Here is a 27,415-nt window from a genome sequence, read left to right on the forward strand (position 1 = left end):
GCCCCTTTCGGCCATTGGTTCCCGTTCTGGGGAGCCCCGCCCCCTGGCTCCTCAGCCAATCAATCTCTGTGGGAAGCCCCGCCCCCTCTGTTTCCAACGGAAACGCGCCTAGAATTCTCCTCAGGCTGAGCGAGAGCGATGGAGCTGGGCTGGTTTTCGTCCTGGCTGCCCTCGAGGCCGCTGCCCCCCATCGCCGCGCGGTTCGGCATGCCTGGCTACGTGGTCGAGGCGCCTTGGAGGCGTGCTCGGCGGCGGCGCTGGGTCGGGCTTGGGAAGCGGTGCCTAGCCGGCGGCGCGGCCTTTGGGGCCTTTGGGGCAGGGCTGGTGCTGCTCCTCCTCCTCCTCCTCCTCGGCCTGCTCCTCCCCCTCTGGGGCCTCTCCCTCCTCGTCCTGGCGGGCGGCGGGGCCGGAGCCTGGCAGGTCGCCAAGAAGATCAAAGGCCAGGCGCCGGGGTGAGCGGCCCGCCCTTTCCCGGACTCCATTTCCCAGAAGCCCTCCGGGAATTGGAGTCCAAGACAGTTCTGAAGGAAACCAAACTTGGAATTCTGGGAGTTGAAGTCCAAAGCACCTGGAAGGCTCAATTTTAGTGGATTCCTTCGAATACAAAACTTCAACTGACAAAATATAACTGCAGTTCCATGGCTGCGCTCCTCCCCCCTCCCAGATCCTTAAAGGCACAGGCAATAAACTATAGCTTCTGGAACAGGATATGCATATGTATATGTAGTTCTATCTTTCTATCCAACTAGCTAGCTTTCTGTCTTCCTTCCTAACTGAATCCTCGAGTTGGAAGGGATCCCAAAGGGCATCCAATTCAACCCTATGTATGTATTAGGCCTGTTCAATGCATGGCTCTAAATCAGGGGTCCACAAACTTTTTAAACAGAGGGCCAGGTCACAGTTCCTCAAACTGTTGAAGGGCCGGATTATAATTTGAAAAAAAACATGAATGAATTCCTATGTATACCACATATCTTATTTGTAGTGCAAAAATCACTTTAAAACAGTACAATAATTAAAATGAAGAACAATTTAACTAATATAAACTCATTAGTATCTCAATGGGAAGTGTGGACCTGCTTTTGGCTCATGAGATAGGATTATTGTTGTTGTTGTGTGCTTTCAAGTCGTTTCAGACTTAGGTTGACCCTGAGCGAGGGCCGGGTAAATGACCTTGGAGGGCCGTATCTGGCCCCCGGGCCTTAGTTTGAGGACCCCTGCTCTAAATGGTTCTAAAGGACTTACAAAACTAAAGTTCTGGTGGTGAAAATTTCCAAACTCTAACAAAACTCTCAAAATTTCATTATAAATGGCAGTTCCTAATTGGTTCTATCATAAAAATCGCCAATAATGAAATAATAATTAAATTTTGAAAGAGTTCTAAAATTTTCACCACCAGAACTTTGGTTTTGTAAGTACTTTAGAACCATTTAGAACCCTGCATTAATAAATAATAATAATAATAATAATAATAATAATAATCCTTTATTTATACCCCGCTAAAATCTCCCGAAGGACTCGGTGCGGCTTACAAGAGGCCGAGGCCCAATACATCAGTAAAACAACAGCATAACAAATACAACAATAAACTCATAAAACAAAGCAATAAACATTAAAACAATGGCAATACACATTAGACAATAACACCACTACACATTTAAAAACTAAGGCTGGGCCAAATGTAATGATTAAAATTTTTAAAAATGCTGGACATGACCAGGTGAAATGGATAGGTTTTTGGAGATAAGTGCAGTATGCAGACAATCTTAAATCTCTAGTAAAGTGCATTTGGGACATGATGCTTGGAGTTATCTATTCTGGGAAGGCACAGGCCTAATATGTATGTATCTTTTTTTTTATTTATGACATTTATATGCCGCCCTTCTCACCCTAAAGGGGACTCAGAGCAGCTTATAAGATATATGTACATACAATCTATATAAATAAAAATTAGTTTTGTTTGTAGGATTGACATAACTAAAAAACCACAGGGCGAATTGACACCAAATTTGGACACAGTGCACCTTTCAGGCCAATGAGTGACTATCACTCATAAAAACATTGAAAAACACAGTGGAAGAGACTTAAAAGCCAAAAAAATAAATAATATACTACAATGCATGCGCAAAATCACATATATACACAAACACACATATAGACACACACATATACGCATATACACAGACAAAACATACACAGAATATACGCAAACACATATATACTCATATACACAAATATATACACACACATATACGCACACACACATATATACTCATACACAAATATACACACATAAATGCGTATATACACACACAAAACACATACACAATATACAGAAATATATATATATATACACAAATATATACACGCACATATATGCATATATACACACACAATACACATATACACAGAAAGGGAGAAGGAAGGTGGGAAAAAAGAGGGAAAGAAGGAGAGAAGGAAAGAAAGGTAGAGAAGGAAGGAGAGAAGGAAATAAAAAAGTGAAATAAGGAAGGAATGAGAGAGGGAAGGATAGAACCAAAGAGCAAAGGAAGAGGGGAAAGACACAGATAGAGAAGGAAGAAAGAAGAAGGAAAAGAAAAAGAAGGAAGGAAAGAGAGAAAGAGGGAGGGAAGATTGGCCACAGCAATGAGTGGCGGGTACAGTTAGTCTATATAAATAAAAATGTAATGTTCGTATGTGGGATTAACATGACTCAAAAACCACTAGGCGAATTGACACCAAATTTGGACACAATAAACCTATTAGGCCAATGAGTGACCATCACCCATTAACACACACACACACACCCAAAAGCAGCAGAAAGGTCTTAACAACCCCAAAAAGCTAAATGACAATACAGATGTAGATACCCGGCTTATTAACCGTGGAGCTCTTGCTCTGCAGGGAGAAGGGATGAACCTCTCTCAAGCCCAACTCTTTTCCAGCCTATGTCTAGAGCGAAGGAATGAAGGAGAAAAAAGGGGAAGGAAAGAGGAAAAGAAAGAGGGAATGAAGGAAAAAAGCAGAGAAGCAAGCAAGGAATGAAAGAGGTAGAGAACTAAGGAAGGAGAGAATAAGGGAGGAAAAGAAAAAGGGGGTATGCAGGAAAGAGGTAGAGAAGAAAGGAAGGAGGGAAGGAAAGAAAAAAGAGAAGGAAGAAAAGAGAGAGGGACGGAAGGAAAGATAAACAGAGGGAGGGAAGGAAGGAAGGAAAGAGAGAAGAAAGGATGGAACCAAAGAGCAAAGGAAGAGGGGAAAGACACAGATAGAGAAGGAAGAAAGAAGAAGGAAAAGAAAAAGAAGGAAGGAAAGAGAGAAAGAGGGAGGGAAGATTGGCCACAGCAATGAGTGGCGGGTACAGTTAGTCTATATAAATAAAAATGTAATGTTCGTATGTGGGATTAACATGACTCAAAAACCACTAGGCGAATTGACACCAAATTTGGACACAATAAACCTATTAGGCCAATGAGTGACCATCACCCATTAACACACACACACACACCCAAAAGCAGCAGAAAGGTCTTAACAACCCCAAAAAGCTAAATGACAATACAGATGTAGATACCCGGCTTACTAACCGTGGAGCTCTTGCTCTGCAGGGAGAAGGGATGAACCTCTCTCAAGCCCAACTCTTTTCCAGCCTATGTCTAGAGCGAAGGAATGAAGGAGAAAAAAGGGGAAGGAAAGAGGAAAAGAAAGAGGGAATGAAGGAAAAAAGCAGAGAAGCAAGCAAGGAATGAAAGAGGTAGAGAACTAAGGAAGGAGAGAATAAGGGAGGAAAAGAAAAAGGGGGTATGCAGGAAAGAGGTAGAGAAGAAAGGAAGGAGGGAAGGAAAGAAAAAAGAGAAGGAAGAAAAGAGAGAGGGACGGAAGGAAAGATAAACAGAGGGAGGGAAGGAAGGAAGGAAAGAGAGAAGAAAGGATGGAACCAAAGAGCAAAGGAAGAGGGGAAAGACACAGATAGAGAAGGAAGAAAGAAGAAGGAAAAGAAAAAGAAGGAAGGAAAGAGAGAAAGAGGGAGGGAAGATTGGCCACAGCAATGAGTGGCGGGTACAGTTAGTCTATATAAATAAAAATGTAATGTTCGTATGTGGGATTAACATGACTCAAAAACCACTAGGCGAATTGACACCAAATTTGGACACAATAAACCTATTAGGCCAATGAGTGACCATCACCCATTAACACACACACACACACCCAAAAGCAGCAGAAAGGTCTTAACAACCCCAAAAAGCTAAATGACAATACAGATGTAGATACCCGGCTTACTAACCGTGGAGCTCTTGCTCTGCAGGGAGAAGGGATGAACCTCTCTCAAGCCCAACTCTTTTCCAGCCTATGTCTAGAGCGAAGGAATGAAGGAGAAAAAGGGGGAAGGAAAGAGGAAAAGAAAGAGGGAATGAAGGAAAAAAGCAGAGAAGCAAGCAAGGAATGAAAGAGGTAGAGAACTAAGGAAGGAGAGAATAAGGGAGGAAAAGAAAAAGGGGGTATGCAGGAAAGAGGTAGAGAAGAAAGGAAGGAGGGAAGGAAAGAAAAAAGAGAAGGAAGAAAAGAGAGAGGGACGGAAGGAAAGATAAACAGAGGGAGGGAAGGAAGGAAGGAAAGAGAGAAGAAAGGATGGAACCAAAGAGCAAAGGAAGGAAGGAGGTAGAGAAGGAAGAAAGGAGAAGGGAAAGAGGAAGGGAAAGAAAAGGGGGAAGGAAGGAAGGAAGGAGAGAAAGAAAGAAAAGGAGAGAAAGGGAAGGTTGGCCACAGCAACGCGTGGCAGGTACAGCTAGTGTATTACATTATTAACATAGTGCAATATCAGTATTGTATATTACTATATTGTACTACACCATTATATTGTAATATTATTAGTAATATTACATGTAATATCAAATATATAATGATAATATTGTATTATTATTAGAAGTATTATATTGTCTTACATTATAATATTATAAATATTATATGTACATACAATATATTATTTATTTACGACATTTATATACCGCCCTTCTCACGCCGAAGGGGACTCAGAGCGGTTTACAAGATATATATACATACAATATATTATTAGCATAGTACAATATCAGTATTAGCGTAACAGAGTCCTTGCGACCCTGGAGAAGGTAGGTAGTGGTAGGCTCCTTGGCAGTCCCCCTGGTCCTAAGGTCCTGCTGATTAATGCCAGATCCGTTAATGGTAAGACTGCGGCCATCCAGGACTTGATCCTGGATGAGAGGGCGGATCTGGCATGCATCACCGAGACCTGGCTGGACGAGCTGGGGGGAGTAAATCTCTCTCAGCTGTGCCCACCAGGTTTCGGAGTGCATCAGCAGGCCAGACAAGGGGGGCGGGGAGGAGGGGTCGCAGTAGTCTTTCGGCAATCCATCGCCGTGATCAGATGCGCTGTTCCGCAGGCTTCTGGGTTCGAGTGTGTCCATTTGAAAGTGGGGAGCCGTGACAGTGTGGGGTTCCTGCTGGTGTACCGCCCACCCCGCGACCCAGCAGCCTCCCTGTCTAAGCTAGCGGAGGTGGTCTCCAATTCGGCCTTGGCTTCCCAGCGCCTTGTGGTGTTGGGAGATTTTAACATCCACGCTGAGACCACCCTATCTGCCGCAGCTCAGGACTTTATGGCCACCATGACGGCCATAGGACTGTCACAAATAATATCCGGTCCCACTCATCAAGCTGGACATACTCTTGACCTTGTTTTCGTGGCGGACAACGAAATGATTAGAGTGGAAGATCAAAACATCCTTCCGGTGTCATGGTCTGATCATTATCTGATCACTTTTAGACTTGCTGCGACTCTTAACCTCCGCAGGGGTGGAGGACAGATTAAAATGGTCCGCCCCAGGAGACTGATGGATCCGGACGGATTCCTGAGGAATCTTGGGGTTCTTCCTGCCTTGGAGCCTGGCGATTCTATCGACGCCTTGGTAACTCTCTATAATGGGGAGATGTCCAGGGCGCTAGATATGATCGCACCCGAACGCCCCATCTCGTTGCGTCGTGACAGGCCATCTCCCTGGTTCACCGGGGAGCTGACTGTGATGAAGCATACGAGAAGGGGGCTAGAGCGCAAATGGAGGAAATCTCGGGACGTCTCTGATCGAGCACGGGCTAAAGTCTCTCTTAAGACATACTCCGTGGCAATACGGGCGGCCAGGAAATCATTCACGATCACCCGTATAGCGTCTGCAGCAAACAGATCATCGGAGCTGTTTCGGGTCGTGGGGGAACTCCTCCACCCACCTGTGGTGGAGGAGCTCACTGATGACCCAGCAGCTCGGTGTCGCGATTTCGCACACCATTTTGCAGATAAAGTCGCTCAGATACGTCTCGAGCTCGACTCCACTTCCATCGCAGTGCCAGAGGAGTTGACGGAGGCACCTGCTTGTCCATCTTTGTGGGATTCTTTTAGGCTTGTTCTTCCTGAAACTGTAGAGGAGGTTCTTGGGGCTGTGAGGGCGACCACCTCACCTCTAGACCCATGCCCATCTTGGCTCATTAAATCAGCCAGGGAGGGGTTGGTTGATTGGTTTGTGTTGATTATCAATGCATCGTTGGAGCAAGGGATTTTTCCATCTAACCTGAAACAGGCTGTGGTTCGTCCACTTCTCAAAAAAGCTTCCCTTGACTCCACGGTGCTGAGTAATTACAGGCCAATCTCCAACCTCCCTTTTCTGGGTAAGGTGCTGGAGCGGGTGGTCGCCTCCCAGCTCCAGAGCTTTTTAGACGATACCAACTACCTAGATCAGTCACAGTCTGGTTTCAGGCCTGGTCATGGCACCGAGACAGCCTTGGTCGCCTTGGTGGATGACCTCCGCAGAGAGCTGGACAGGGGGAGTGTGACTCTGCTGGTTCTCTTGGACATCTCAGCGGCTTTCGATACCATCGATCATGGTATCCTTCTGGGTCGTCTCTCTGGGATGGGCCTTGGGGGCACGGTTTTGTCGTGGCTCCGGTCCTTCCTGGAGGGACGCACCCAGATGGTGAAGCTGGGAGACGCCTGCTCGGACCCCTGGCCTTTGACCTGTGGGGTCCCGCAAGGCTCTATCTTGTCGCCCATGCTCTTCAACATCTACATGAAACCGCTGGGAGAGGTCATCCGGAGTTTTGGAGTTGGGTGCCATCTTTATGCGGATGACACACAACTCTACTACTCCTTTCCACCTAATTCCAAGGAGGCTTCTCGGGTGCTGGACGAGTGCCTGGCCGCTATGTCGATCTGGATGAGGAAGAACAAGCTGAAGATCAATCCCGACAAGACAGAGGTCCTCCTGGTCGATCGTAAACCGGATCGGGGTATAGGGTGGCAACCTGTGTTGGACGGGGTTACACTCCCCCTGAAGCCACAGGTCCGCAGTTTGGGTGTCCTCTTGGATTCTTCGCTTACACTTGAGGCTCAGGTGTCGGTGGTATCCGGGAGGGCCTTTGCACAACTGAGACTTGTGCGCCAGCTGCGACCGTACCTCGTGAAGGCAGATCTGGCCGGGGTGGTCTACGCCTTGGTCACCTCTAGAATGGATTACTGCAATGTGCTCTACGTGGGGCTGCCCTTGAAGACGGCGCGGAAACTTCAATTGGTCCAGCGGGCAGCAGCCAGGATGTTAACCGGGGCCCATTATCAAGAGAGGTCTACCCCTCTGTTTAAGGAGCTCCACTGGCTGCCATTTATTTTCCGAGCCCAATTCAAGGTGCAGGTGCTCACCTACAAAGCCCTGAACGGTTTGGGACCACCCTACCTGCGTGACCGCATCTCCATCTACGAACCCACACGCTCACTCCGATCATCTGGGGAGGCCCTGCTCGTGATCCCACCCACGTCGCAAGCGCGTTTGGTGGGGACACGGGACAGGGCCTTCTCTGTGGCGGCCCCCCGACTTTGGAATGCCCTTCCAAAAGATCTCCGACAGGCCCCTACTTTAGCAGTTTTCAGAAGGAACCTAAAAACCTGGCTGTTCCGATGTGCCTTCCCAGATTAGGAATTTCCCCCTTCCCAAGTCCTAGAAGCACTTTAGCACAACCGATGTTATTGCACACCGCACCTTTTAATTCATGTTCCTCCAGCCATCTCAGCATTTTAACCCCTGTACCCCATTGCGCCGGCCGAACCAGTTTTAATTGTGTCCTGAGGTAGTCGTTGTTGTTATTTTGCTTGATTGTTTTGATTTGCTTTGTTTATTATTGTGTTATGTTCTATTGTATTGTGTTTTGAGGCTCTGGCCTGTGTACGCCGCATCGAGTCCTGCGGGAGATGCTAGCGAGGTACAAATAAAGTTAATAAATAAATAAATAAATAATAAATATTATATATTACTATATTGTACTATACCATAATATTGTAATATTATTAGTAATATTACATGTAATATAAATATATATAATTATAATATCATATTAGTAGTAGTAGTATTATATGTATATACAATATATTATATTACATTATATTATTCTATATTATTAGCATGGCACAGGAGACAAGGTGGAATGGTCCCCCGGCCCCTCTCTTCACTCTGGCACAGTGCAACGGTTGGTGCTGGGGGGAAGGGTCCCCAAATGATGAAATATGCAGGAGACAAGATGGAACTGTCCCCTGCCCTTCCCACTCTTCACTGTGGCCCAGAGCGGCAGTTGGTGTTGGGAAGGGGTCCCCAACTGATGACATATGCAGGAGACAAGATGGAACTGTCCCCTGGCCCCCTTCTTATTATAATTATTATTCAGATAAATAAAGATTATCATTATAATTAGCAATTAGTAATTTTAATATAATTATTATTCTAATTATATTCTAATTATTATAATTATTCGTATAAATAAAGATGATCATAATGATAATGATAACTGAACAATAAACAATCAAAAACACATTAGTTAAGACACAGTTCAAACACAAGCCAAATACCCGAGTGCATCTATAAAACAAAGACCTCATCCACATTAAGGGGATGTTACTAATAATTTTCAAAGGCCTATCTACCTATCTTTCTGTCTATCTATTCATATATCTGTCTCTCTGTCTATCTATATATCTATTCAGCTAGCTGTCTGTCTGTCTGTCTGTCTCATTGACTCCTAGAGTGAGAAGGGACCCCAAAGGTCATCCAGTCCAACTCTATGTATGTATGTATGTATCTCTGTCTGTCTGTCGATCTACTCAGCTATCTATCTATCTATCTATCTATCTATCTATCTACTAGCTGTACCCGCCACACGTTACTGTGGCCAACCTTCTCTCCCTCTTTTTCTCCTTCCTTCCCTGTTTCCTTCCTTTCCTCTTTTTCTTTCCCCATCTCTCTTCTTTCTTCCATCTCTACCTGTTTCTTTCCTTCCTTTCTTTGCTCTTTGGTTATATACTTCCTTCCTTCCCTATCTTTTGTTCCTTCTCTCCTTCCTTCCCTCTCTTTTTCCTTTCACTTTTTTATTTCCTTTTCTCCTTCCTTGCTTCTCTTTCTTTCTTTCCTTCTTTCCCTCCCTGTTTCTCTCCTTCCTTCCTTCCCTCTTTCCCTCCTTCTCTCGTTACTTCTTGACTGTTCCTTCCATTTAATGTTGTATTTATATCTTACATAGAAAGAAAGAAAGAAAGAAAGAAAGAAAGAAAGGAAGAAGGAAGGAAGGAGGGACATGAAGGAAGGAAAAAGGAAGGGAGGGAGGGAAAGAAGGGAAGGAAGGAAAAGAAAGAAGGAGGGACAGGGAGGGAGGGAGGAGAAGGAAGGAAGGAAGGAAGGAAGGAAGGAAGGAAGGAAGGAAGGAAGGAAGGAAAGAAAGGAGGGAAAGAAAGGAGGGAGGGAGGGAAGGAAATGAAGAAAGGGAAAGAAGAAGGAAAGGGAGGGAGGGAGGAAGGAAGGAAAAGAAGGAAAGGAAGAAGGAAGAAGGGACAGGAAGGAAGGGAAGGAGGGAAAGAAGGAAAGGAAGGAGAAGGAAAGAAGAAAAGGAAAGGAAGGAAGGAAAGGGAGCAAAGAAGGAAGGGATGGAGAGAAGGAAGGTCTTTCATTCAAGCACCGTGGACCTTCCCCGCCCCCTCCTCCTCCTCCTCCCCCTCCTCCCCCCCCTTCTTCCTTACTGCTGTTGGCACTCAGCCGCCCTTTCCTCTTCCAACAGGGAAAGGAGGAGGAGACTGCCCTTCTGACAGGAGGGAAAGAGAAGGGGCTGCATGCGGCAAGCCTCCACCTCCACTCCACTCGCTTGTGTGTGTGTGTGTGTGGGGGGGTGCACGTGCGCCTGGCTTTAACAGCTGGCTGTTTCCCCTCGAGGAGGAGGGGGCGTGGCCATGGGTCTCTGTAGACATGCAGTTTCTCCTTTGTGGACATGCAGTTTAGAAATCCTTTCTGCTTTTGGTTTTCGTTGTTTTTTGAGTGGAGAACATACATTGGGCTGTTAGGGACATAGTGTCCAAATTTGGTGTCAACTGCCCCAGTGGTTTCTGAGTTCTGTGAATAGCACAAACGAGCATTACATTTTTATTTATATAGATGTATCAAGGAGCTCCCACTGACACAATGGGTTAAACCCCTGTGCTGGCAGGACTGCTGACCTAAAGGTCGACAGTTAGAATCTGGGCAGCAGGGTGAGCTACCTTCTGTCAGCTCCAGCTTCTCATGCAGGGACACGAGAGAAACCTTCCATAGAATTGTAACACATCTGAGTGTCCCCTGGGCGACGTCCTTACAGGCAGCCAATTCTATCACACCAGAAGTGACGTGCGGTTTCTTAAGTCACTCCAGACATGAAATTTGATGGTGCCTCATGAGACCCTGTTGGGGGCCATAGAGCTGGCCCCTGACCACCTGCTGCTGCTGCTTCTTCCTTCTGTGTCCCCTTCCTTAACTCCTTCCCTCTTTCTCAGGAACCCTCCGAACCCTCTGTGGGCCCCTCCTCAAAGGACCCCTTTGAGGGATGAATCCAGGACTTGCAATTGGGGCAGCAGCCAGGTCCTCTTCGGCCAATCAAGATCCTGTATGTGAGTCTCCTCCGCAGGGCAATCAAAGCCCTCCTGACAGATGGTCATCCAGCCTCGTAGACATTAGGAAAGCCCTGATCAAAGCCTTCTCGACATAAGGCCACAGGACTTCCCGAGACTCCCAAGAAAGCAGTGTGCTTGACCCTCTCATGCAGCTCCTTTCTTCTGTCCCTTTCCAGGCACATGGCGTACTATCTGTCCTACATCCAGAACGACTACCAGCAGAACAGTATGATCACAAGTGCCTACAAATGGGACCGCTACCAGACTCACATGGGCTACTCTTCCTCCTCCGCCTTGTAAGTCTCCTCCACCGGGCAGCCTCTCCCTCCGCTCCTTGGCCCCTGGGGTCTGGCTTCTTACCTGGTGGGCAAAGGCAAGAGACCAAACCCCTTCTTAAACTGCAAAGAATGGGTGACACCTTGCTTGACAACAGTCCATGTGAAAAAGATCTTGCAGCAGCTCCAAAGGCCAATGGGATTCTTTTCTTGCCCCTTTGGCTACCTCCACTGACCTCTGACTTCTTCCTGTGTGGCCTTCCCTCCTGTCCCTTATCAATGGAAATGAGGCCAATCCCCTTCTTAAAAGGCAAAGATGCAGAATGGGTGACACCTGGCTCGACAACAATCCGTGTGAAAAATATTGGAGCTGAACATGAGTCCCAACAGAGTTTTGCGCCGCACCAAACTTGGCACAATAAGAAACCGTTATAAATGGGTCCCCCAAAGGCCATCCAGTCCAATTCCCTTCTTTCTGCCCAACGGGAAAAAAACCATCAAAGCCCTTCTGACAGATGGTGATCCAGCCTCATAGACATTAGTGCAGGCATGGACAAACTTGGGTCCTCCCTCCAGGTTCTTCCAGAAGAGCTTCTGGCAGAGCAGGATGCCCTCAGGTTCCTATGGATGGGACAGCAACCAGGGCCTCTATGGTTGCTGTTACTTCTCCTCCTTGTAAGTTTCCTCCGCTGGGCAGCCTCCCCCTCCACTCCTTGGCCCCTAGGGTCTGGCATCTTACTTGGGTGAAGACGAGAGGCCAATCCCTTTCTTAAACTGCAAAGAAACAGAATGGGTGACACCTGGCTCGACACAGTCCATGTGAAAACGATCTTGGAGCTGAACATAAACCAAGGGTGTGATGCAACAGCTCCAAAGGCCAATAGGATTCTTTTCCTGTCCCTTTGGCCACCTCCACTGACTGCAGACTTCTCCCTTTGTGGCCTTCCCTCCTGCCCCTTATCAATGGAAATGAGGCCATCCTCCTTCTGAAAATGCAAAGATACAAAATGGGTGACTCCTGGCTCGACAACAGTCCATGTGAAAGAGATCTTGGAGCTGAACGTGAGCCCAGAGTGTGAGGCAGCAAGTCCAAAGGCCAATGGGATTCCTTTTCCTTCCCCTTTGCATTAACCACAGGGCCACCTTCTCGCCGAACCTTGTGGGGGAAGCGGTCACCTCGCCCTCCCAGATAGGCTTTAGAGGGAGCAGGGGCCTCCTGGAGGACTTCAATGCTGTCATGCCTGAGCGCCGCAGTGTGCCCTGGACCAGCTCGGCCACAAGCCACCTCTTGGGCCACCCGCCCTCCTCTCCCTCATAAGTCTCCTCCTATCATATTGGTAGCCATGGTAGATCAGTCCCCACAAACCCCTCCAGTAGGTTCAGTTGGTCATAGGGGTTATGTGTGCCAAGTTTGGTCTAGGTCCATTCTCAGTGATGCTCACAGTGTCTCTGGTTGTAAGTGAACTACAACTCCCAAAAATGAAGGTCAGTTCCCCCCAAAGCCCTCCTGTATTTGAAAGGTTAGAGGTTCAAAATCCAGGAGTGGGGTGAGCACCTGCTATTAGACCCAGCTTCTGCTAACTTAGCAGTTCGAAAACATGGAAACATGATTAGATGAGTAGTACTGCTTCTGTGGGAAGATTTTTTTCTTAATTTTTTTTTATTGATTTATCACATTTATTACATACTATTGCATTTTGTACATCAACCTCTTTAACATGTTGTTTTATTGTTTTGCTTTGATAATTCCCCTCCTTTTCTCTTATTTCCTTTTTTTCACCACAGTGCTCCCCTCCACCCGTCTCAAGCCACCATTCTTACATTTCATCTGTCCAAAATTTCATTTCTTCTTGTGACGGTAATTTTCCTTCCTTATTTTTTAATCCATTTACCACAAATCTTCCCCATACAGCATCAAAATCGCTTTGTTTCCATGTACCTTTTTTAATCTTTAATATACATGTCAATTTATCATTTGTTGCTATTTTCCATGCTTCCTTATACCACTCCTCTATTTGTACATTCATTTCTTTTTTCCAATTCCTTGCTATGAGCAGTCTTGCTATAGTTAATAAGTTTGTTATCGCTTCTTTATCCTCCTTTTTCACTGTGGGAAGATAAGGGCACTCCATGCAGTCTTGACAGTGGCCACATGGCCTCGGAGGTGTCTACGGACAATGCCGGCTCTTCGGCTTATAAATGGAGGTCCCAGAGTTGGACCGACTAGGTTTAATGTCAGGGGGAACTTTTACCTTTACTTATGTATATCTATACGTGTCTTCTTTTGTGGCTTTCCCCCTCTGATTCCACTTTGCAGGGATTCAAGGACCACTTTGCCAGCAAACTGCACGGTGGAAACAAACACCTTGGGCTCCTGGAACAGCTGGGTCCAGAAGGACTTTACTCCCACCGTGGCCCAGAGGCACTGGGAAGCCAAGTTCCACAACTCTCCCTACTTCTCCTCCTCCACCACCACCTCCACCTCTTCTCTGTGAGTCTCCCTCCGGGACCTGAAGAAGGGATTGGGAAGGGAAGGGATGAAAGGAGGGAGGGAAGAAAGGAAGAAAAGGAAGGTGTGTGGCAAAAAGCAGGAGAAGAAGGAAGGAAAGAAAAAGAGGAAAGGAAGCAGTGAAGAGAAAGGAAGAAAGGATGAAGGGAGGGAAGGAAAGAAGGGAAGAAAGAAAAGAGAGGGAGAATGGGTGGAATGAAGAGAGAGAAGAGGAAGAAAAGGCACTAAGAGAGAGGGAAGGAAAAGAAAAGAGGGGAAAGAAAGAAAGAGTAGATGAATAGGTACTGCTTTTGTGGGAAGGTAAGGGCGCTCCATGCAGTCATGCCAGTGGCCACATGGCCTCAGAGGTGTCTATGGAAAACGCCGGCTCTTCGGCTTAGAAATGGAGATCCTGACTAGGCTTAATGTTAGGGGAAACTTTTACCTTTACTTATATATATACCTATATGGTTCTTCCTGTGTGGCCTTCCCCCTCTGATTCCACTTTGCAGGGGTTCAAGGACCACTTCGCCAGCACACTGCATGGTGGAAACAAACATCCCGGGCTCCTGGATCAGCTGGGTCGTGAAGGACTTCACTCCCACTGTGGCCCAGAGGCACTGGGAGGCTGCTGACTCTCCCTACTTCAACTCTTCCTCCTCCTCTTCCTCTCTGTGAGTCTCTCTCCGGGGCCTGAAGAAGGGATTGGAGAGGGGAGGGAAGGGAAGGGAAGGAATGAAAGGAAGAGAAGGAAGGAAGGAAGATGTGTGACAAAAAGCAGGGGAAGAAGGAAGTAGAAGAAGAAAGGAAGCTGTGCTGTCGCACGCTGGGCCTGTACATTAGACCGTACACAGGACATAAATTCTCTGTGCCCAATGGGACGCCGGGGCTGCCTCAGAATAAAGGCCCTTAGATTCCCCCAAACAGAGTCTTTAGAATGCTTAAAGTAAGTCCAACAAAGTTCTTTTATTAAGGAACAAACAGGAACAAACAGGTACTTTAACGGTTTTCTTTACAGTCTATAGGCTCTTTCAATCTTGTCCACTAGGAACAGGCACTGTCTCCTTAACTGTAGCTAACCGATGGGGAAATCCTAGCTTCTAATCTGGGCAGTCTGTACTTGCCTCTGTTGACGTGGAGCCCCTGCACCCGGTACCAACTGCGTCTGGCTTCCGCGAGTGACTTGCCTCAACAGAGCTTTGTAGACCTCCAGGGAAAAAGAAGGAGTTCAGGTTGCTGTGATGGCCGGCTGGAGTCCCTCAGCCAAGCTGTGGCTGTATGTCTCCTGGCCAAGCCGTAGGGCTGTATAACCCCGGCCAAGCTGTAAAAGACGAAGCTTTTCTACAGGAGCCACTTCGTTCTATGTCCTGTGCGCAAGGCTTCTCTGTGGGAACTAACTCAAAATGGCTTTTTTCCCTCCAAAACTCAAAAAGGGGCGGGATCAGGGAACCTAACTATAACTGGCAGGTGGCTTACCCTATAAATGTAAATTATAACAGGAAACCCCCTGCTACAAATCCCAAGCATGGGATTGCACACAAACATGCAAACACAGCAAATAAATCTGTAGCTCCTGGAACAGCTGTTCCAGAACAGAAGCAGTAAAAAGAAAGGAAGAAAGGAAGAAGGAAGGAAAGAAAAAAGAGAAGGAAGAGGAGAAAGGAAAGGAAGAAGGAACAAAGGGAGGGAAGGAAAGACAGGAAGAGAAAGAAGGAATAAAAGGAAAGTGTGACAAAAATCAGGAGAAAATGGAAGGAAAGAAAAAGGGAAGGGGAGAAAGTAAGGGAGGGAAGAAAGGAAGAGAAAGCGGAAAAGGAAGGTGTGTGACAAAAAACAGGAGAGGAAAGAAAAGGAAGGAAGCAAAGAAGAGAAGAAAAAGACGAAGGGAGGGAAGGAAAGAAGAGAAGGAATGAAGAGTAAAGAGTGGAAGATATGGGACAGAAAGGCCTTTTGTAAGCCACTCTGAGTCCCCCTTAGGGGGTTGAGAAGGGCGGGGTAGAAGCACTCCAAATAAATAAATAAAATAAAGGGAAGGAAGAGAAAAGAGGGAGAATGTATTATGAGAGAAAGCAAGGTAAGGAAAAAAAAGAGAGAGGAGAGGAAAGGAAGAAAGGGATAAAGTGGAAAAGAAGAGGAAGAAAAGAGGGACAAGATGTATGAGGGAAAGAAAGGATGAACTGAGACGGAGGAGGTGTATGAGGGAAAGGAAGGGAGGAAAGGAAGAAAAGGAAGGGAAGGGGAAGAGGAGCAGGGAAACCCAGGCTTCCGCCTTTCAGCTCTACTTCCTGTCTCCTTCCGGTCAGTTTGGACCAAAGGTCTTCTCGTTTGACACTGACTCCCGCCGAGAGCCCCACTCCGGATCCATGTGCGAGGGAGATGGTGGTCCAGGCTCTCCAGGAAAAGGAGAGGCCAGAGAAGAGGAAAGCAGAGGGAACGGATCTGGAGCTTAATCACTACGGAAGGGAAAAGAGGAGGTGAGAAGGAGCCAATATCTGTGTCAAGAAAGATTGCATAGAATCCTAGAGCCTTCCCGACAGATGCCCATCCCGCCTCTGCTTGAAAAATTCCAGAGAAGGAGACACCACCAGACTCCCAGGCAGCGGTATTTTCCACTGTCTTATTGTTTAGATGGTCTTCCTTTTTATGGCACCATAAAAGGAATTCCAGAAAAATGTCAGCGATCAAAGGAAGGGGGAAGTCTGTGATCAAGGGCTCTTTGACATAGAGAATGGAGTGAGAGCACCTCCCGGTGGCCAGAATTCAGCACAACCTCCAGGACGCCGAAGTTGGGAAAATGCGAACATAATACCTCTATCTGTTTATTTATTTACACCATTTAAATTCTGCCCTTCTCACCCCGAAGGGGACTCAGGGCAGATCACAGAACACATACACAGCCAACATTCAACGCCATTGAACGGACAGGACAGACAACAGATAGAGGTATATGTCAGTATTTTTTGCAAATTCGGCATCCTGGAGGTTATGCTCGAGTCAAGCACTGAAAGGGTTAAATGGATGCAGTGACTCAGAGAAACTGCAGTTCAATATAAGCAGGTGTGCCTGTTGTTTAGTAACGCCTCAGTTTGTGAGAGCTCTCAGTGTGAGAGAAGCCTCTCTGTGTGAGAAAACACCTCAGTGGGAGAAGTGTGAAGTAGGCCTCAGAGTGTGAGATAGGCCTAGATATGAGAAGGCCTCGTGTGGGAAGCTTCAGCGTGAAGGCTGAACTTTATTTGTGTCAAGAGTCTGCTATTTCGTTTTTTTTATGGCGCTGTAAGATACCTCCCTGCCTAATTTCTCTACTCACAGCTGTTTTCAAACTGCTTATTTCAGTGTTTCTCAACCTGGGGGTTGGGACCCTTGCGGGATGATGAGGGGGGTTACAGAGGGGTCGCGAAAGACCATCAGAAAACATATTTCTGATGATCTTAGGAGCTCCTTTGGCAGAGAAGGCTGAGGATCTCTCTGCCTATCCTTCTCTTCCTTTTTGGAAACAGATGGCGAAACCTCCCACCAAAAGCCCTCCTGCACTGTGATTGGCTGGCCTCTCAGCCGAGGAGAGGGCTGTTTCTGAGACTCCAAGCAGGGAGGGGAGAGCAGGTGTGCTTGGCACATGGCAGTATGGTGCGTGGGAGAGCATGCAAGGCTGGAGGGAGGCTCAGGCCAGGGAGTCCCTTCAAGGCATGGGGGTTTTGTGTGGGAAGTTTGGTTCAATTCCATCATTGGTGGAGTTTGGAGTGCTCTTGGATTGTAAGTGAACTATAAATCCCAACAACTACAACTCCAAAATATCAAGGTCTTATTTCCCCCCAAACTCCACCAGTCTTTGCATTTGGGCATATTGCCAAGTTTGGTCCAGATCCATCATTGTTTGAATCCATAGTGCTCTCTGGATGTAGGTGAACTACAACTCCAAAACTCAAGGTCAATGCCCATATAACCCTTCCTGTATTTTCTGTTGGTCATGGGAGTTCTGTGTGCCAACTTTGGTTCAATTCCATCATTGGCAGATTACTCTTTGATTGTAGGCTAAATATAAATCCCATCAACTACAACTTCCAAATGACAAAATCAATACCACCACCCCCCCACTCCACCAGTATTCAAATTTGGGCATTTTGAGTATTTGTGCCAAATTTGGTCCAGTGAATGAAAATACATTTGCATGTTAGATATTTGCATGACAATTCATAACAGTTTCAAAATTAGAGTTAGGAAGTAGCAACAAAAATCATTTTATGGTTGGGGGTCGCCACAACATGAGGAACTGCATTAAGAGGTCGCGGCATTAGTTATGAAGGAATGTGATGGATGGATGAATGAAATTGTGTCATGTGGTCGTACGACATTATTTCTAGTGTCATGTGATCTCTTCCAAATCCTATTATTCTATTATTCCTCACAGTCGCTATGAGAGTGCAGAAAGTGGGTCCAGTCAAGTCCCGGCGTCCGGTGGAGCCCCGGCATCCATTGTGCCCCAGTGAGTGCCAAGCATTGTGGGGACTTTGTGGCAAAATTGTGGGGGGAGGGGTCTCTGTTGAGAGACGAGGCCAATGCTCTCCCTCCTCCCCCTTCTTTCCTAGGCCTGGCACTCTGGACACCCTCCCTGGCCACAAGAGAGCCTTCAAGAGGAAACACTGCTCTTCTCCATTGTCAACCAGCTCCACCGAGAGCATCTCTTATGGGATCCCCCAGATATTCAAGGCCAAGGTGGGTGGTACTTCGTGTCAAAACTGTTTGTTTGGCCGTTAATGGAGTTCATTTATACCTAGGACAAAAAATATCTGGCCTTTTTGTTATAAGTCCTGTCAGAAATAGTAAAAATTAACTAGCTGTGTTAATTTTTCCAAACACGTGAGTCAAGCACTGAAAGTGAAATGGCAGGGAAATAGGTTTTGAGGAAAGGAGAGATAATGACCAAGAGACATCCTTTCGGGAGATCAGAAAAGAACGACTTTATTTCCAGCTGGCGACTCTGGTGTGGACTCATGTCCCAAAAGTAAAACCAGAGCCCCGAAACAGGCGTGGACGATGGCTTTTATAAGTTTCAGACTCAAGTAGACAAAGAACATACGTCTTCATACAATCATCATCATCCCTACGTCATCCTGGCATCATAAGAATATCAGGTTCCCCCTCCAACATGCAAAAAGCATGTCTCTGTGTCTTGCTGAAACCAGAGCAAGCATGGAGTGTTCCTCCTCCCTCTTGGCTGTGCTTACAGTCATCCATCAAAGAGGCCCTCTGACAGGTCAAGAGGCTTCTTACTTAGAGGGGGCCTTCTCGTACCAGCCCGTGTCTTATCTCTCTTCTGGAATGCATACCCCCCCTTCCTCTTCAGCCCCTTTTGGAGACAAGCCGCTTGCTTGCCTGTCAGCTACACAGAGGGAACTAGATTTTCCTATACATTTAAAGTACATATGATTTTTATGCATAAATCAATCAATAAATATCTATTTTTCCAATATCTCCTCATCAATTCCCCCCTTTAGGTGCTTTTAAGACTTTTTTCTGGTATTATTATTATTTCTTTCCAGTCTAAATAAGTCTAAATGCACCTACTTAACTTCTGTTTTGAGAGCAATTTCCTTCCTTTATTCAAAAGCATTTACCTGGGGGTGTTTTCACAACCTGAATTAATCTATGTTGCAACCATTGAAAAGACTAGGAGAATTTAAGACTCAATGGTCTGACTTTTGGTCTTATAAGACTAGAGTAGCCAAACTATAGCTTCCTTATTAATCAAAGGCAGACAGAAATGAAAATTTTACAACTGACTCATAATGCTAATATATCCCAAGTTAGCATTTCTCCTATTATTGATCAAACATACATTTTGGCATGCTTATTGAACCAGTTACCAATTCACAAAATTGACACATAAATAAACACATATATTACCCACAAAGTTCTCATTCTTCTGGAATCTGGCCGTACGTTGAGTAACCGTTCCTGTGGGTTACAGTAAGGCCTAGCTCCGTCTTCTTTCCTCTCCAGTTGTGGGTCTGACAGTGCGTAGAGCTTAGTCGCTTCCAGGTTATAGACTTAAGCTGCAGTGTCTAGCCCAGTTTTCTCATCCTTCAGCAGGTGCAGATCTGACAGTACGCAGGGCAAGAGCTTCCGGGTTGTCTTGCAGTAATGTCTAGTCTGAATCTTCTTTCTGCCACCTTTCTCCATTTGGTTAGAACAACCACAATCCTGTGTTGATTTAAGCTTTAGTGGGTGTTTTGAATCTAGAATAGCTTGCTAACTGGGAGCAGTTAGACTCAATTCTACTCCAAGGGAGCAAGGTTTGATTTCTGCTACCTTAACTGCACTAGGTGATGTAAAAATCACCACATAAGGACCTTTTCATTTGAGTTGCAAAGTTTCTCATTACCACTCTTTAACCCACACCTCATCCCCTGGCTTACACAAACATTAGGGGTTAGGTGTGTGTGTGTCCTGAACTCATTAAGCATTTGCCTTAACTCTTACAGCATTTTCCCAAAGCAACCATTTTCTGTCTCTTTGCCTGGGCCCTTCTCATTCTATTCCCCTTGTGACCTTGGGAATGAAGGAGGAGCCTCTCATACAACATTGCAAAAGAAGACAGTCTAATGGTTCTGTTGGAAATGCCTCTAATATGTACCACTGTTACAACTATGGCTTCAAAGTGTACATTTACACAATGCTGAGTACCTGTGGGCTGGCAGTGCCCCTGACACTGAGTGTTTTTGGCACAGGTATGACACCTAGCTGAAGCTGCCATTGTCAAGAAAGTGAAGACAATCTATGTTTAACTGTCTTTCTAAGAGCTTAGCTAGTGTCATTTTCCTGAAATGACTCATGAGTTCCTTTTACTACTTTTCATGCCATGGTTCTGGGGACAATTATTCTTCCATCTGAAAAGAGCTCACCAACCAATAGAGTTAGCTAAGTCTATTGCACCATTGTCCTGGGCCCATTGCTGTTCTTCTTAATTATAGGTAGGCTGCACACTGGGATTGGGCAAGGGGAGAAGGGTAGCCACCTGAAGGGGTCTGGCGGCGGCTTCTTTGGCTGCTGCATCTGCCCTTCGGTTCCCTTGTGCTACCGGATCTTGCCCTGGTTGATGTCCCTTACAGTGCATCACAGCTACTTGCTTTGGGGCCCATACAGCTTCTAGGAGATGTAATATCTCTTCTGCATGTTTGACTGGTTGGCATGCTGCAGTTAAAAGTCCTCTTTCTTTGTAAAGCACACCATGGACATGTAGTACTGAAAGTACTGAAAATACATGCTCTGTATCAGTGTATATGTTAAGCTGAACTTCTTACAATGAAACATCAGCCAAGTCAGGACAACTGGCATAAATTGTGTCCATTTTTCAATACATCTATGATGTTCCTTTTGCAGGAGGGTAGCAAGTTTAAAAGGTAGAGCATTGCTGAACCTTTAATGTAAGGATTCACAACAGTGCCTGATGTTTTTGCATTCTTGAGGTGCTAAGCATTTGGTTTCTTTGAGTTCTAAAAGTCTATGGTTTGAGTTAAATGCCTGTTGCTACATCTTCCTTCTCAGCAACATAACAAGTGAAGGATTTAGTTACTTCAGGGTGCTGTCCTCAACGCAGACATTATTTGCTGAAAGGCAGCATTTTACTCTTGTGTCCACTGGAAGGGCTCTCTTTCACCCCCCTTTGTAACTTGACACAAGCCTTTGCTAATTACTTCCGAGAGATCCAAATTTCACAGAACTTTGCTGCACCTATGACTTGTATTTGACTTGCTTCCTTGTATTATGGGTTAAGATTTGGCAGATGGCTTGCTTCCACTCCTATGACCCTCTTTTATCTGGAATCCTAAATATTTTACTTCAGTTTTTGCACGGCTGGGTCTAGGAATTGGAGTGTTTTCTTCAGACTGACTGACAGGCTCCTGGAATCAGCTGTACTATTTCTGGAGGTATGCATTTGGCTATTCCGGGGGGCTGTTTTCTGGCCATACCTCAGGAGTTTCAAACTTTCTCCTATTCATTTTTCTCTGAGCCTCTTTAAAACTACTAGCAGCCTCCACCATGGGATAGGTGAGGTGCAAAAAGCTTATAGCATGTCTTTCCCCAGCAATTGAACTGGGCAGTTAGGCATATATAGAGAAAACTGATGGTAACTTCCTCTTTCTTTCTTTCTTTCTTTCTTTCCTTTTTTTTTTTTTTTTTTTTTTTTTAAGGAAAGGATGTAGGCACTGATCTCCAGTGGCTCCCATGAGCTTTATGGCTTTCTGGGTTATAGGACCACTGGGGTGGTAGTCTGATTTTTTTCTGCTCTTATGTCTACCAAAAATGATTTTTCTTCTTCTTTGGGATCCTAAGGTTAGAACTCTTGACTGACTTGAGTCTTCTGCCTTCTTCATTGGGGGCATTTGGCCAATCCAATGAATTTTCTTCCTAAGCTGCTTCTGTGACTCTTGATAGAAGGGCAGCTCTCTGGGTCTTCCTAGCTGCTCCTGGTAGCCTTTTTCTCTTCCTCTCATCATCTGGGAAGTTTCTCATTCAATGTCCATGATTCTTACAGTTCAGACATTGATTCGGCTCAAGAAGCTGTCCTCTTTTCTAGCTCATACTTCACCCTCTGCTTCGCCCTCTTTTTATTTGCTTCCATTCCCTTAATGCCGCTGATAAGCAAATGGCTTGAGCCTTCATTTGTCACTGCTTATCTTCTCCTTTTAATCTCTATTCGCAACCACTCAGTTAGCTACGTCTGTTAGAAATGAGTGGCTGTGGACTCAGGCGGCATAGAATCTGGGTCATCTATATCATCTGATAGGGAAGGATTCGGGTATCTTTTATGTAGGGACACGGTGGTGTTGGAGGGCTATACTGGCTTCTTGCTGCTGCTGCTGGAGGGCTGATTTGCAGGACTTCTGCGGATCTCCCATCATCTCAGTAGAGTAGGGAGGTTAGGCATTTCTTAATCAAAAGAGTGGGACAGGAGATTTGATCTCATTTATTCCTGCCCAAAATCTAGTTTTGCAAAACTTTTCTCAAAATCTGCTAACATGTACCCTAGCAGGGATTTAAGCTTGCTTCTTTATGACCATCACATGTTTTAGACAAACAGACAACTAATACACAAAAGAGGGGAAAAGGTATGTGGGACCTAACCACACAGCATCTGATTTCAGACAAACAAACATTGATTCATTCAATTCATTCATACAACATACAACATTGATTCATTCATACAGACAATCAATCATACAACAATGTACCTAGGCTTTTCCCAACCTTTTTTCTTTTTTTCCCTCTCTAGGCAGTTGGTTTCCCTTTCTGGCACACCCAAAAATCCCAAAAAGTCTACTCGGGACTGCCTTTTCCAGGTTAATTACTCCTGGGTTGGTCACTAGCAAACACAGCTATGACCTGTCCTGACGTCTACACTCCTCTAAATGTTCTTTTTTCACATTCATACTGTCTTATCTCTCTTCTGGAATGCATACCCCCTTCCTCTTCAGCCCCTTTTGGAGACAAGCCGCTTGCTTGCCTGTCAGCTACACAGAGGGAACTAGATTTTCCTATACATTTAAAGTACATATGATTTTTATGCATAAATCAATCAATAAATATCTATTTTTCCAATATCTCCTCATCAAAAGGATTAAATGGATGCAGAGAAGCTGTAGTTCAATATAAGCAGATGTGCCTGTTGCTTAATAACGCATCAGACTGTGAGAGAAAATTGCTGGAAGAAACATTAACAACCTCAGATATGCAGATGACACCACTCTGATGGCCGAAAGTGAGGAGGAGCTGAGGAGCCTTCTAATCAAGGTGAAAGAAGAAAGTGCAAAGCTGGGTTGCAGCTAAACATAAAAAAAACCAAGATTATGGCAACAAGAATGATTGACAACTGGAAAATAGAGGGAGAAAATGTGGAGGCCGTGACAGACTTTGCATTTCTAGGCGCAAAGATTACTGCAGATGCAGACTGTGGCCAGGAGATCAGAAGACGCTTACTTCTTGGGAGGACAGCAATGTCCAGTCTCGATAAAATAGTAAAGAGTAGAGACATCAGACTGGCAACAAAGATCCGCCTCGTCAAAGCCATGTTATTCCCTGTAGTAACCTACGGATGTGAGAGCTGGACCTTAGGGAAGGCTGAGCGAAGGAAGATCGATGCTTTTGAACTGTGGTGTTGGAGGAAAGTTCTGAGAGTGCCTTGGACTGCGAGAAGATCCAACCAGTCCATCCTCCAGGAAATAAAGCCCGGCTGCTCATTGGAGGGAAGGATAGTAGAGGCAAAGATGAAGTACTTTGGCCACATCATGAGGAGACAGCAAAGCCTAGAGAAGACAATCATGCTGGGGAAAGTGGAAGGCAAAAGGAAGAGGGGCCGACCAAGGGCAAGATGGATGGATGGCATCCTTGAAGTGACTGGACTGGCCTTGAAGGAGCTGGGGGTGGTGACAGCCGACAGGGAGCTCTGGTGTGGGCTGGTCCATGAGGTCACGAAGAGTCGGAGATGACTGAACGAATGAACAACAACAACTGTGAGAGAAGCCTCTCTGTGTGAGAGAATGCCTCAGTGGGAGAATAGGCCTCAGAGTGTGAAGTAGGCCTCAGTGTGCGGTAGGTCTCAATATGAGAAGGCCTGGTGTGATAAGCTCCAGTGTGAAGGCTGAACTTTATTTGTGTTATGGAAACCTTGTTGTTGTAAACAGCGCAACTGTATTATATAACTACAAAGAAAAGAGATGTAACATTGGTCTGTGTTTTTGTTTCTGTTCTTTTTCTCACTTTGGGCTACTGGTGCTGGGTCACACTGCTGCTGATAAGTTACTCTGCTGTATATTTATGGGGAGGGTCTTTTGTTAATAAGCCCACTTGTCCAACAAGTACTTTTAAAAATCTCCTTTTGGGGGTCTTGGTTGTAATTGCAAATGCAATGCCTGCTGGCTTATTACCAGAAGGAGCCTATTGGATCAAGGGCTTCTTTGGGAGAATGCGAAGGGCCTCCTTTTGTTTTCTTTCTTCCAGGGGGGGAAGAAGACTCTGAAGAGCACACATGGGCAGGACAATTTGAGCAAAGAGCCGAGCTGTTCGCAGAGCAGTCACTTGTAAGTGCTGCATGTTAGGTGGGCGCTTTCTTTCTCCATTCCTGTTCCGATTGCTTTGAGGAGGCTGGGAGAAAGAGGCTGTTCTCTGGAAGCAGAGCATGATAGTTTATGTTGCTCTCGCCTCATTGACGGGGGTTTATAGTGAGGGGGTGGGGGAAGAGCCTGCAGCCACCAACCCAACCCAACCCAACAGAGAGCTTCATTTTGCCTTCCTGCAGGGAGAATGGCCCCCACAGGACCATGCAGGTGAAAATGGGTAAGTTGGAGGCGCGGTAGGGAGGAAGGAGGCAGGTTTTTCCTTCTAGGAGTCTTTTCCCAGCCAAACCTGGCATCTTTTCCCAAGATGTTGTGGAGACGCCCCGCCAAGAAGCATCCAACCTCCAGGCCCCAGCCTTGTGCCCCGACAGCCCAAAGTGGATGAGTGTTTCCTTTGTCAGGATCAATCCAAACGAGCCATCAAAACTGGTGAGCCGTTCCTGTCCTCAAAGGCCCTCCCTCCACCGTGGTGCTGCCAGTTCCCTGGCTGGCATGATGGCCTTCTTTGGTGGGAGGAAGGAGGCCCTCACCTGCCTCTTTCTTGGCAGACTCCCGAACTACAGGCACTTTCCGAAGCCATGAAGGTGCGTGCCGAGGCCGAGAAAGCAGCCAGACTGCAGCAGGAGGACCACAGTGTTTGCACGGAGCAGACAAGTCAGGGAGGAGCTCCTCCTTCCCCACAGCCAGGCCCGAGCTGGCCAGCGGGTGTGTCATTAATACTTTTATTCTGTTTTCAGTGAGACAGAGTATTAAGCACTTTAGCGCAGCAGGTTAATCCCCAGCTGCAGCTGCAGTAAATCTTGCCAGCCGAAAGGTTGACAGTTTGGAGCCGGGACAGGGTGAGCTCCCGTTGAGCAGCAGTCGACGGGGACGGAACAACGGGCAGAAGATGTCCAGGCAAGGGTGGTGATTCCAGACGGTTTGATGAAAGAGACATCTCTGCTTTGCCTTCCTCAAGGTCCGGATTCAATGCCTGTCGTATTTGGCTCGGGAGTCCCTTTGAGCCATGAAGAGTTGCTGCCCCCTGTGACTGAGACGGAGGTCGCCAGATCCGGCCTTCCTCAAGGTCCGGATCCGATGCCTGTCGTATTTGGCTCAGGAGTCCCTTTGAGCCATGAAGAGTTGCTGCCCCCTGTGACTGAGACGGAGGTCGCCAGATCCGGCCTTCCTCAAGGTCCGGATCCAATGCCTGTCATATTTGGCTCGGGAGTCCCTTTGAGCCATGAAGAGTTGCTGCCCCCTGTGACTAAGACGGAGGTCGCCAGATCCGGCCTTCCTCAAGGTCCAGATCCGATGCCTGTCGTATTTGGCTCAGGAGTCCCTTTGAGCCATGAAGAGTTGCTGCCCCCTGTCACTGAGACGGAGGTCGCCAGATCCGGCCTTCCTCAAGGTCCGGATCCAATGCCTGTCATATTTGGCTCGGGAGTCCCTTTGAGCCATGAAGAGTTGCTGCCCCCTGTGACTGAGATGGAGGTCGCCAGATCCGGCCTTCCTCAAGGTCTGGATCCGATGCCTGTCGTATTTGGCTCAGGAGTCCCTTGTAACCATGAAGAGTTGCTGCCCCCTGTGACTGAGATGGAGGTCGCCACATCCGGCCTTCCTCAAGGTCCGGATCCGATGCCTGTCATATTTGGCTCAGGAGTCCCTTTTAGCCATGAAGAATTGCTGCCCCCTGTGACTGAGATGGAGGTCGACGGGCCCAGCTCCTCGTCCGTTGCTGCTCCTCAGCTTCCTTCTCCAAGCGCCGCCCCGAGCAGCGGCGGAGGGGGTTTCGTAGCTAAGACCCCCATCAAATATTCCCGCTCAGTGCTGCGTCCCGCCACCCTCGCCGCTCCCACTCCCAGTAATAGGCAGGCCCAACTGACCCCCAGTAGTGGGCCCCTTCAGACATCTGCCGGTCCCACCCAGGGGCCTGTGGAGTTGGGCAGCCCCTTTGGCTTTCCAGCCTCCGGATCCAGCACCAGCGGGGCCTTGCAGGCCGCATACAGCCTCCCCAGGCCCTCGGGCTCCTTTCACTTCTAGGTGGGCACCCCAACAGCTAGCGGAGGAAGGGCCTTGGGCAACTAAGCAGATTTGGAACCACCGATGGGTCCCTCCTGCCGCCTCTGATGAACCTGGTGGGCAGCGCTCCCCAGGATGCCTCCTCTTTCTCTTCCTCCAGCGGCCTCAGCTTCAGCCTCACCTTCAGCATCCCAGACCCAGATGGCATTACAAGGTGGTGAGTCCTTGGTTATTCAGGCTGGAAGGGGGGGGGGGGGTTGTAATTGTTGCCCGTCCAACACGACACTGGACACCTACAATACTAACAACAGGGACTCAAAGGGTGAAGGCAAGGAACTATTGGTTTTGGAGCGCCTGGTGGCGCTGTGGGTTAAACCGCTGAGCTGCTTAACTTGCTGACCGAAAGGTTGCAGGCTTGAATACGGGGAGTGGGGTGAGCTCCCACTGTAAGCCCCAGCTTCTGCCAACCTAGCAGTTTGAAAATATGCAAATGTGAGTAGATCAATGGGCACTGCTCCAGCAGGAAGATAATGGCGCTCCGTGCTGTCATGCCAGTGGCCATGTGACCTTGGAGGTG

General features: G+C 46.9%; 1 protein-coding gene across 1 annotated transcript; it reads left to right on the forward strand.

The window, feature by feature from the left end:
• LOC132782027 (nuclear envelope pore membrane protein POM 121C-like) lies at positions 1-27,074 on the forward strand. Its single transcript, XM_067462120.1, has 12 exons — positions 1-452; positions 11,140-11,259; positions 13,556-13,729; positions 14,239-14,400; positions 16,030-16,200; positions 18,132-18,206; positions 18,310-18,436; positions 24,722-24,801; positions 25,020-25,057; positions 25,145-25,266; positions 25,386-25,542; positions 25,796-27,074. The coding sequence occupies exons 1-12, from the start codon at positions 139-141 to the stop codon at positions 26,857-26,859; spliced, it is 2,604 nt and encodes an 867-aa protein (XP_067318221.1). The 5' UTR covers positions 1-138; the 3' UTR covers positions 26,860-27,074.
• Positions 27,075-27,415: the final 341 nt, after the last annotated feature.

This window comes from Anolis sagrei, chromosome Y (genome assembly GCF_037176765.1).
Source record: "Anolis sagrei isolate rAnoSag1 chromosome Y, rAnoSag1.mat, whole genome shotgun sequence".
NCBI classification, from domain to species: domain Eukaryota; kingdom Metazoa; phylum Chordata; class Lepidosauria; order Squamata; family Dactyloidae; genus Anolis; species Anolis sagrei.

Bases quoted from the DNA above. Each gene is read 5' to 3' on its own strand.
- LOC132782027 (XM_067462120.1), top strand. From the start codon at position 139: ATGGAGCTGGGCTGGTTTTCGTCCTGGCTGCCCTCGAGGCCGCTGCCC. The intron at 13,730-14,238 runs GTGAGTCTCCCT...TCCACTTTGCAG, and splicing joins ACCACCTCCACCTCTTCTCT to GGGTTCAAGGACCACTTCGC. The intron at 25,267-25,385 runs GTGAGCCGTTCC...CTTTCTTGGCAG, and splicing joins CAAACGAGCCATCAAAACTG to ACTCCCGAACTACAGGCACT.